The 12,703-nt window shown below is 36.1% G+C and overlaps 1 protein-coding gene across 1 annotated transcript; it reads left to right on the top strand.

Annotated features, from left to right (window-relative positions):
* The first annotated feature begins 3,078 nt into the window (after positions 1-3,078).
* LOC139194748 (secreted RxLR effector protein 161-like) lies at positions 3,079-3,768 on the top strand. Its single transcript, XM_070819654.1, has one exon. The coding sequence runs from the start codon at positions 3,079-3,081 to the stop codon at positions 3,766-3,768; it is 690 nt and encodes a 229-aa protein (XP_070675755.1).
* The last annotated feature ends 8,935 nt before the right edge of the window (positions 3,769-12,703 follow it).

The following is a 12,703-nucleotide window of genomic DNA, read 5'->3' as shown; positions in this document are numbered from 1 at the left end:
CTTTTGGAGACGAATCCAAAATACCCGTAAAAGGAAAAGGTAACATCCTAATTCCCCTGAAAAATGGCGGTCACCAATTAATTTCAAATGTCTACTACGTGCCCAATATGAAAAGCAACATTTTGAGCTTGGGACAACTCTTAGAAAAAGGTTATGATATTCACATGAAAAATTATAGCATTTTTCTTAGAGATGACAAAGGAAGATTAATTGCCAAGGTGAAAATGTCAAAGAATAGAATGTTTCCTACGAATATTCAAAATGATGTTGCAAAGTGCCTCAAAACATGTTACAAAGACACATCCTGGCTTTGGCATCTTCGTTTTGGGCATCTTAACTTTGGGGGGCTGGAGTTATTATCAGGGCCGGCCCTGAGGAGGTGCCAGTCGTGCGACCGCACAGGGCCCCCGATTTTTAGGGGCCCCTGAATTTTAATAACCTTTGTAATGTACTACATATAAAGAAAATGTGAACACAATTCACATTGTTTCCTTAGGGGAATCGTCAAGCGCTGATACTTGCGTTTGTGTTTGCACGGGTTCGACTCCCAGTAGAACCATTTTGGGCTTTTTTTGAACTACATTAATTTTTTTCTTTTCTCTTTAATATTTGTAGTTTAATTTCTATCATTATAAAAGAGAACTTTTGATGATAAATCTATGATTAGGAATATCATAATTAATTAAAATCCTTAAAAAGTTTGGAGATATAATCTTTAAAGCCCCCTTTTCATATATGACATCATTTAATCAAATACATATCGTTCGTTTATTCTTTTGGTCAGCTTTTAAGGATCATCTAATTTTCATCCTATTTGAAGACCATTTAGTCATCCATATATAATAAAACTTTGCTCACAACACTAAAGTGGAGGTGAGTAGGTGATGCTCATCCCCTATTGATTACCGTTAAATTAATTTGGTTTAATTGATTTAAGACACGAATCTCAAATTCTAACTAATCCAACAACAATCAACCAAGTGAGGGTTACAATCATTCTCACTTTAGGGAGTGAGAAAAAATGCATTAAAAAAACTTACAGCTCATTATAAGATGCTACAAATATCATAACCAGTGATTTGTTTAACTAGTTCATAATAAAGAGCATGAGTTGTTCTGATTATGATATATGTACATATACCACACCATGCTTTTTGTATTTAAAAAGTAAGTTCAAACCCAAAAACATAAAGAATGTAGATACATAGCCACCAAACCATACTTCTTTTTTATTTATTTTCTTTTGCGTTTATATCAATTTATACACAAGAAATATATATATATATATAAGAAAATATAGCAACCAAAATTTAAATCTTGTAAGGGCCTCCGTTTGAGTCTCGCATAGGGCCTCTAAAATCTCAGGACCGACCTTGGTTATTATCCAAGAAGGAGATGGTGAGAGGCTTACCGTGCATCATTCGCCTTGATCAAGCTTGCGAATGATGTTTACTTGGGAAACAGTTCAGGAAAAGCTTTCCAAAGGAGTCGACCACAAGAGCCCAGAAGCCACTTGAGCTCATTCACACCGATGTGGGCGGTCCAATAAAACCAAGCTCTTTGGGTCAAAATAATTATTTCCTTCTCTTCATTGATGATTTTTCAAGGAAAACCTGGGTGTATTTCTTGAAACAGAAATCAGAGGTATTTAGAGCATTCAAGAAGTTCAAAGCCGTCGTAGAAAAAAAAAGTAGTTGCAAGATCAAAGCCATGAGATCTGATCGAGGAGGAGAATTCACTTCAAAGGAATTTCAAGATCCTCTCAGCAAAATGGTGTGGCGAAAAGAAAAAATCGAACCATCCTCGACATGGCTCGAATCATGCTGAAAAGTAAGAGATTGCCTAAAGAGTTGTGGGCAGAAGCTGTAGCATGTGTTGTCTACTTATCCAATCGGTCTCTAACAAGAAGTGTGTGGGGGAAAAACTTCGCAAAAAGCATGGAGTGGAAGAAAACCAGGTATCTCCTATCTAAGAGTTTTTGGAAGCATAACCCATGTACATGTACCAGACAAGAGGAGAACCAAACTCAATGACGAAAGTGAGAAGTTCATCTTCATCAGCTATGACTCAAATTCAAAAGGCTATAAGCTGAATAATCCAAACAATGGGAAGACAGTGATCAGTCGAGACGTGATATTTGATGAAGAATGAGAATGGGATTTTGGCTCTCATGCAAGTGATCTTCACTTTTTTCCTCAGTTTGAAGAAGAGAATGAACAATGGATGATGGAGCAAGCAAGAGAGGTTCAACAAGAATCCACTACTCCACCTGCTTCACCAACATCAACCAATCATGGCAATTCACCAGCATCAACATCATCAAGTGGGAGTCTAAATGAAAGAGAAGTACCACGCACAAGAAGTCTACGAGATCTCCATGAGGTAGCTGAAAGACTTGATAATCCTACACTTTTCTGTTTCTTTGCTAATAGTGAACCAGTTGACTTCCAAGAAGCAATGCAAGATACTAAGTGGAGGAAAGCAATGGATGAAGAAATTGAAGCAATCTAGAAGAACGATACATGGGAACTCGCTATTCTTCCGAAAGGACACAAAGCCATCGGAGTCAAGTGGGTGTACAAGACAAAGAAAAATGCCAACGGAGAGGTCGAAAGATACAAGGCGAGATTAGTGGTGAAGGGCTATAGTCAAGGAGCTGGAATCGACTATGATGAAGTATTTGCACCCGTTGCTCGATTGGAAACTATACGATTACTAATTTCTTAGGCAGCTCAAAACAAATGGAAGATTCAACAAATGGATGTGAAGTCCGCTTTCCTAAATGGAGTCCTTGAAGAAGAAGTTTACATTCAGCAACCGTTAAGCTATGAAATCAAAGGGCATGAAGATAAAGTTCTGAAGCTGAAGAAAGCCCTCTATGGGTTAAAACAAGCACCATGAGCATGGAATAGTCGCATTGACAAGTACTTCCAAGAAAACAAATTCACCAAGTGCCCTCATGAACATGCTCTCTACATCAAAGTCAAAGATGGAGATATTCTAATTGTGTGCTTATATGTGGATGATCTAATCTTCACCGGAAGTAATCCAAGTATGTTTGAAGAGTTCAAGAGAGTGATGACCAAAGAATTCGAGATGACCGACATCGGGTTGATGGCATACTACCTAGGCATTGAAGTCAAGCAGAACAAAGAAGGCATTTTCATCTCCCAAGAAAGCTACACAAAGGAGATACTGAAAAAGTTCAAAATGGAAGATTGCAAGCCCATAAGCACGCCAATGGAGTGCAGAGTCAAACTAACCAAGCATGATGAAGGAGAAAGTGTAGATCCAACATTTTTCAAGAGTTTAGTTGGAAGCTTGCGCTACTTGACTTGCACAAGACCAGACATTCTCTATGTCGTCGGATTAGTCAGTCGCTACATGGAGAATCCCACAACTACACATTTGAAGACCACCAAAATAATTCTTCGATACCTTAAAGGTACTGTTAACTTTGGCTTGTTCTATTCAAGCTCTAATAACTACAAACTTGTTGGATATAGTGACAGTGATTGGGCAGGAGATTCTGACGATAGAAAAAACACTATTGGATTTGTGTTCCTCATGGGAGACACTGCATTCACATGGATGTCGAAGAGGCAACCGATTGTCACTCTCTCTACCTGTGAAGCTGAATACGTAACTGCTACCTCATGTGTCTGTCATGCAATCTGGCTGAGAAACTTGCTAAAAGAATTAAGCATGCCACAAGAAGAGCCAACAGAGATCTATGTTGACAACAAGTCTGCAATAGCTCTAGCATAGAATCCAGTATTCCATGACAGGAGCAAACACATAGATACCCGCTATCATTACATAAGAGAGTGTATTGCAAGAAATGATGTGCAAGTGGAATACGTGAAGTCTCAAGACCAAGTCGCCGACATATTCACCAAGCCACTCAAACAAGAAGACTTTGTTAGATTGAGGAACTCAATCAGTGTCACAAGACAAGATTAAGGGGGGATGTTGAATTGTAATCTTGTCTTGGCCCAAGACAATGGATCTAGCCCATGTTGAAAAAGGCAACACAAGCATAATGGATGATTCATGCAAATGCTAGAGAATTCTAGCAAAGTTCAAGTTGGTGGAAGAGTCTAGAAGAATGGTGAGGATTCCACCAACATACAAGATTAGTGTAGATAATTCTAACTTAGGAAGGTAGTGGAATTATCTAGATATCTCTAGCATGATGCTTCCATGCTTCTCCAAGGTTCCATCCATGCCTATAAATGGAGAAGGCATCCACACCATTTGAAACAACCAAGAGAGCAAGTAGTGAGAAGTGAGAAGAAGCAACAAAGCTTCTAAGAGTGTTTGAGTGTTTCCTTTGGTACTAAGTTTGTGAGTGAATAAAAATCTTGTGTAATACATTGAGTGTTCTTTCTTTCTCTTGCCTATCAATTCCGCTGCGTTACATTCTTCTTTGTGAGATAAACATCTCCAAAGTAGTGAAGTCTTTTTAAGCCCCAACACACTCATCACCAATAGCAAAAAGGCATAAAGTATTTTTACAGAAATCTAAACTTTTCATGTACAAATTTGAAACATAAGCACCAACCTCTGTGGCAATAGAACAGCACAGAACTCCTCCATTGAGTAATTGGAGAAGAGGCACATCATCAACTACTACGAGTTTCCCAACTATCAGAGGCCCTGTTTTATCAAAAACAACCGTTTTCACCTGCAGGGATCAAACATGTCCGTAAATGTCCAGACACCAACAAAGTGTCAAATGCTAAGAAACATATCAACCTTCATGACTTAGATACCGTTTGTTCAGCTTTTAATTTTGGAAAGAACAAAAATCCCAAAAAGAACGAAACAATTATTAGCCTTGTTATAAAAAAAGGAGTTGGGGTAAGGAGAACTCTCCTTCAGTGAGAGCTGTCATCTACAAGAAATGGGGGTTTAAAACTTGGCGAGTTCAGCTTGGTGACATGGACAAGGTGCATACAGCCATCAATCATCCAGACCAAAGGGTCATATGAGACAGATTCTAACTATGAAATAATAGTTGCATGTTCAATCCCAATATATGCATAAAGAACATCCTCCATACCCAATGACATAGATTGTTTTTAGTTCTATGTCAAGAGCCTAAACGTTGATTGAACCGAGGCAGAGTGTTTTACTGGTCAGGAATGAAGTGCGTCACTTGTTACAATACGGGACATTAAAACAATGTATGTTGGTAGCATAGGGGATAATATGAAAATTGAAATGACCAGAACCGAGGCAGAGCGTTTCCCTGTTGCAACCATTACCACCGTAGGGGTTGCTAGTCCCAAGGCACAAGGGTATGCAACCACTAACACTGAGAGACCGAACTGTAATGCCAGCTCAAATTTATTCATGCCTTTTGGTATCCAGTTTTAGGGGAAAATACCAAATTCTCCAGGGATGAACCATCCAAGCCATGTCAAAAATGCTACAATGACAACCTGATGTAAGAAAGAAAAAAGAATCGACTATGCAATTGAAATATTGTCATAATAGGCGGTGTACTAGGGAAAAAAAATCCCAAAAAGAATGAAACAATTATTTTCCTTGTTATAAAAAAAAGGAGTTGGGGTAAAGAGAACTCTCCTTCAGTGACATGGACAAGGTGCATACAGCCATCAACCGTCCAGAGCAATGGGTCACATGAGACAGATTCCAACTATGAAATAATAGTTGCATGTTCAATCCCAATATATGTATGAAGAACATCCTCCGTACCCAATGACATAGATTGCATTTAGTTTTAGGGATACTTTGGATGCGGTTCTTAATCTTTAATATTATTTGACTAAAACCTTAATGATATTCAAAGTTTGATCATAGTCCCTTGACTTTGTACACCTCATTATATTACAATTAATATTTTTATTTTTATAGTTTTGACATTAATTGTTTGATATTTTATGAGATTTATAATCCTGTAAATTTAAAATCCCTCATTATAATACTATTAGAAACGGTTACAATAAAAAAATTCAAACATTTTGATTGAATAAATGGATAAAAACTATGTAAAAATAAGAAATAATAAATGGCAAAAGAATGTATCCATAGTGTTAAAAAAATTGGTACATTTCACATATAACAAAGTGGTACATTAATAAAGAAGAATGGGTACATTATAAATAAATTAGGGTACAGATAAAAGATTAAAAATTATGAGTACAAATGAATTTTAAAAAATATAGGTGCTAAAAGAAATTAATACATGGGTACAAAATAAAACTAAAAAGAAAATACTACAAATTAAAAAAAATGTTGCAAATTAAAAGTGGGTACAAACTAAAAATATAAATATATGATACAAAGTTTAGGCATACAACATAAATATACCATATGTAATTTTTTTATCATTGATTAAATATACAATGTCACGTGACGGTATACACATGGGTACAAACACAAATAAAACTTTAAAAAATATGGGCACAAAAAGAAACTAATATATGGGTATAAATTAAAAATGAAAAAAAAATTGGTACAAACTAAAAATAAAAATATATGATAAAAAATGTAGCTATAAATATAAATATACTAATTGTAAAATTTTTAACACTAAAGGAATATATTCAAAAATAAAAATATTTTATTATTCAAATAATTAATGATGTTATTAATATCCAAGGACCTTGATAAAAAATTGAAAATGAATAAGATTTTAATCAATGAAGTAGCAAAAAAAAGGATGTGAACCTAATTTCTTCTTAGTTTTATGTCAACAGCCTAAACGTTGATCGAACCGAAGCAGAGCGTTTTACTGGTCAGGAATGAAGTGCATAACATGTTATAATACGGAACGTTAACATAATGTATGCTGGTAGCATAGGGGATAATATGAAATAACCAGAACCGAGGCACCTGTTGCAACCATTACCACCGTAGGGGTTGCTAGTCCCAAGGCACAAGCGTAAGCAACCACTAACACTGACAGACCGAACTATAATGCCAGCTCAAATTTATCCATGCCTTTTGGTATCCAGTTTTCGGGGAAAGGACCAAATTCTCCGGGGATGAACCATCCAAGCCATGTCAAAAATGCTACAATGCAATGGCGTAGTCACCCACAAGGCTAAGGTGGGCTATAGCCCAAGGAGGTTTTTTGTAAGGGTAGTGATATCCAGACACTTATTTTTACTTGTTACACACCTCTCTCAATTGTCGGTTATTCGGATTGAATGAATTGAAGATGATCACTGACAAAATATTAATAAGGTTGTGTTAGAAGTAAAAATGGATTTGTGAATAGATCTATTCTTTTGTAAACTCATGCTTATAGCCTACTCAATTTCAATACATATTATTATTTAATGTATATTTAGTAGTGGATAGGTAGTAAATAATGCGTTTTATGCTAAAAGTTATAAATTAGTTCTATCTCCAGTCTCCCTTTATCCTATTCTTTAAAGAAAAAGACCATTTACTCTATGTAATTTAGTATCTATGCTTCTTACTGAAGAAATTTATTTAAATCCACAATTAAATCCCTATCTCTGCAATTCCTTACTTTCCGTTGCAAATTTTCAATGAATGTCACCTTTGGTAAGTTCTTAATCTCTTTATTTACTTATTCTTGATTTAATTAGTAGGTTAATTATTTATATGGTCCTTGAATTTATCGGTTAGGGTTATGATTTTGAGAATAGTTTATATTATGTTGTTGTTCTTTTATATTGATTATTATATAATTCTATATAAGCAAAAAAATAAACATATGATTTTATGGTACTATTTTCAGCTAGCCTACCCAAGAAAAAAATCCTAGCTCTGCCCTTGCTACAATGACAACCTGATGTAAGAAAGAAAAAAGAATCGATTATGCAATTGAAATATTGTCATAATAGGCGGTGTACTAGGGAAAAAAAAAATCAAAAAAGTTATTGGACAAAAAGCTCCTGCTGACTGTCAGATGCAGCTCAATGCTTTGAATACTTGTCCATATCCAATTTTCAGTTTTAGATTACTTTTTGGTAAAAGTATGAAGGAAAAAAGCACATAAACTTCACTCGCTGAAAAAAAGTACTCATTAATTTATCTTACACGAAGCAGTAATGCGAAATGGAAAGTTTGAGGATTAAAAAATAAAAACCACAGTTGGAACAAAAAACTTTGAATCTGGTCAACTAGTTTCTGAACAAGTGCTCTGGTACGCTGTGGAGCTTCAACAAGCTGAACTATTTGGGACAGTGCAGTCTCCGAACCAACATACAATGTGCTGGTTAGTAAACTAGGGACAATTATGGAGTATAAATGGAAAATTAAAATAAGGACAATTAAGAAACTGCAGTAAGTTCTTTATCATGCAATACATGGCTTGACTCGTTGTATGAAGGGTACAGTGGTAGGTTGCTCCATCATGCAGATGATATTCTTGCAAAGGCAGCTCACATTCTGAAGGAATATCAAGAAAATAAGCAAATTTCTATTCTATTGGCAGCTAAAATTGGTGGAATATATTGGTGGTACCATATGATATCACAGCTGCTGAACTTACAGCTGGATACCGCAACAGTTGCTCTAAGAGATGGTTATGATCCCGTTGCCCTGTAGTGATTACTCATTGGTGTACTTTCTATCATTTTCTATTGAATGATAAATATTCGTTTATTATTAGTATTTATTTACTCCTTAATTTGTTTTGAATTTTTTTTTTTTTGTCAAAAAGATGGATTTTTTTTTATTTGATAAAAAAGATGGAAATTTATTAAAGCTGATTGACAAGGTTTGCATCAACTGTAAAAATAGTATAAAAAATCCAGGTCTCATTCCAAAGGAACTCGCCACCATGCTTGGTAGCAAACGAAGCCACCACGTGAGCAGCAAAGTAACCTTCCCGCGGAACGAACACGAACTTAACAGAATCAAAATGCATAGCTAAAGAATCAATATCAAACATCACCCCTTCTAATATTGCATCCGGTTCCATTAGTCTATTAATCATACGAATCAACAATATTTTGTTTGCTTTGCATAAGTTCTATAGGACGGAATAAATATATCTAAAGAAAATCAATACAAAGTAAGAAATTGAGGTGGGGAAAACATTTTCCTACTTTTCTTGGTGCACTGCAGATGCCTTTACAGTTGCTACGACTAGGGCTCTGACCTATTTAGTCCGGCTTCTCTAATGCAATGATATCTTAAGTTAATCAAGTATTTTTATCTGAAAAAAGTATTACACACGTGACCCAACAAACTATTGTACGTAATTGAATTTGAGGAAGGGCTTGGTGTGGTGAACAAAATTTTAGAATGGTGTTCGGTATTCAGGCACAAATGGTGAATAAATGGTCCATCCATATGGATTTTCAGAACAAAAACAACTAAAAAAAAAAGCAGACATAAAAGCAAATTTCTCCCCAAGAATTTGGCAACTTCATCCTCCTCCTACAGCTCCTTGCATTTGCATTTCTCCCCAAAACCCACTATTGAGCCTCAGTTTCACTCAAATGTTCCTTCAGTTGCATTTACAAGCTTTCATAGTCTCCGATGTTATATTTCCGTAAAGCATAACACATTGGTGAATGCAAGATTAATTAATTGGAGATGTGAGTCGAATGTTGGTGATATATTGTATTAATAATGAGTGAACTTAATGATACATGTATGCATATAGACGATTTTCGTATCAAATTGAATGTTTAGGAACATGTGATTGATCAAGTACATATAGAAGGAATTCGTGGTTGTAGAAAGTGTAAGTTGTACCAAGAAATCGGATTGGAATATCAAAGAGTTCGTCCAACTAAGTCGTTGTGTAGGGGGCTCTATGCAGCCCTTGGAATGTTAATCTCCAGAATTTCGTTCGTAGAATGTGTCTGCCCTACTTTTTCTAATGTTTCCCTTTGCTTTCACATGAATATACAAATTTCCAACACTTTTGCTGATATTACTTCTCCTTTTAAGTGAATTGTTAATTTATTGTATGTATAAGAATATGAACCTCATAGTCGTATAAATTGGATTTTCCTCTTCATAATTCGACATTTTTCGTCACGCAAATTTCGCTGAAATGAATTCAAAACTTGCAAAACTTGGGTTGGCAGATGTTCTCGCTTATGGTTTGTTTGATGAAAAGTACCGGGAACAATCCATCAACTAATATGAAGGCACTTTTAGGGGTAGCAAATGCTCAATTTTCTTTTGCACTCTTTTATGAATTTCATCTGGATGGGAATGGTTAGGTGACAATACTTGTTACACCAGAAAATGAAAGGTTTTGGTATAAAAGCTTAACTGCAAAAACACATATGAAAGGTTTCGTTTAGCTACTAAGAAAGTTTGGGAGGGGTCAAACGTCTTAGGTTGAGATTACTTATACAAGGGTGTTACGTTTACATAATGAGTTGTTGATGACTACATACACATTGAGAATTTAGCTTATGCCTTTGTGTCCGATGAGGGAGTGGTTTTTTTTTTTTTTTTGGTGGTTTTAGTGAGTAAGAAGTAATGAGAGAAGGAAATCGATCAATTTCAAATTTTTGCACTTTGCTTGTTCTTATAAGAAGGAAATCAATCAGTTGTTCCCGTTTTATCTTCCAACTCTCTACTTTGCAATTGTATTTTGGTGTCATTCCATTTTAATCTTAGTTCCTGTTGGAAGACTATAAATAAATTTCAAAGGACGTGTGTACCTTTTATGTGGAAACTTGAATCTCAACACGCTCCTACAAACACGAAGGACTGCTTTGACCCTTCGTGCACATCCAGAACCTCGTAGGTCATCGGGTTGGCTACAGTATGTCGACTTGCCCCTTGGTTTTCGCCTCCCAAGACCTAGAGCCAAATGTGATAGCTCTAAAGACCTAACTAGAATATTTGAACTGTGGAAAAGCTTGTGTTTCTTATATTTTCTCTCTTCCCTATATAGTGGTTGGGAAGAGTGTACAAAGACTAAAAAGCCCATGAAAATCCCAAGTATATTCTAATATGAATATCTCTTGATTTTCATCTAATTATCACATAGATAATTAGGAGGTTAATATCCTCATGTGGGTGGAATATCCTTTGATATATATTTATCCCATAAGATAAATCCTACATCTCCCACTCACCCACATAGGGTGTGGCTTAGTCTCAATCAACACACTTAGTTCACATCCATTCTAGTCTATCTCCTCATACAGGAAATGGGATGCGCGACCTCGCAAGAAAGAACGTACATAACCAGGAGCACTACCATTAAGTTATTACTAAACTAACAATAGCGCATCACTCGGAAGTTCATCGCTTTATGCCCAAGACTGTTCGTCACACACCAGACTTGACATTCTTTATCTCTTGTTAAAAACAATGTCATGTCTCACAGGTATCATGTATCCATGTCTTATGTTTGATAACAAATATCAAAAGACGCCGTGCATCTAATGAATCACAGGACATGGTGTTATCTTCGAATTGTCTTCCTTAAGCTCTCATGTCAGTCTAATTTGATTTAACTGCTTGCCTAGACACGCCTCTTAGGACAATAGCTAATTTGACCGTCTTATATAAACGTGCTAAAGTAGCGATCATTAAACCTCATCTTTCTAACGTAGACTTTAGTTCAAAGGGCATAAAGGTGGAATTGTATAAATTCCTTGTGGTTCACACAGTGATTAAAACAAGGATCAATTCACCACTCCTACTATCAGTCGGTTGTAACACATACAGTATGATTTGTATGCTATGGTGTATCCTCATTTCAATGAGTGTATCATATGTCCATTGGACATACACCATACGGATCTTAGTCTAGTCGCTACACAAGCGCCTAACCTGAGTCATCTAGCCTAGTCGCCTTCTCGGCGCCCACCTAGATACTCATATCCAGCTTTACAAGCTTCATCATGAAACAAATCTCATGTTCGACTTCTGTTAAGTCTCATCTTAGACATTTCTAAGGTGATGTTTACCTTGTGCATATTGGTACGTTCAACATACATGTGTCCGGTCTCGTAGTCCAATGCGTTGAGGACACAAATGTCTCATCCTACTCGCTATCTTAGTGCCAGGGAAAATCGTTCGTGTGAAAAACTGATTCTATTTTGTTAACACTCGTAAAGATGTGTAAACAAACATTTCAAAAATAAATATGAAATGAAAAGCTTTCAATGCCTTTTTATTCAATAATAATGTCAAATACAAAGAAAAACACATCAAACCCTACAAAAACCCATATTCTTTACATGAGTCAGAAATGAGTTTGAATTATGTGTTTAGTCATGGGATCAGCGAGTATATTGCTGGTCGAGACATGTTTCAACACCAGTTCACCCTTGGTAACCTTGTTCCTAAAGAAATGATATTGTGTATCTATGTGCTTAAATTTGCCATGATACTTTGGATCTTTAGTGTATGCTAAGGCTGAAGTACTATCATAATAAACAAGTACTGCTTCTTAAGCATAAGCCGTAACTGCCATATATCGTAGAAACCTCATAAGCCAAACAACTTCTTGAACAGCTGATCCAAGGGTAACATATTCTGACTCCATTGTGGACAGAGCAGTACAAGTTTGCTTCTTGCTACACCAAGAAATAATTCCACCTCTAAGGACAAAAGCATAACCTGAGGTGGACTTGCATTCATCTCTATCGCTTGCCTAGTCTGCATCACTATATCCTCTCAACTTCATATCCCCTCCTTGGTAACATAGGGCTAAATCTTTTGTTCCTTGCAGGTATCTCATAATCCTCTTGAAAGCTTACCAGTGAGCTTG

Source organism: Malus domestica, chromosome 03, assembly GCF_042453785.1.
Source record: "Malus domestica chromosome 03, GDT2T_hap1".
In the NCBI taxonomy this organism is placed as follows: domain Eukaryota; kingdom Viridiplantae; phylum Streptophyta; class Magnoliopsida; order Rosales; family Rosaceae; genus Malus; species Malus domestica.
The sequence above is the reverse complement of the archived record's forward strand: the minus strand, read 5'-3'. Positions and strand labels throughout refer to the sequence as shown.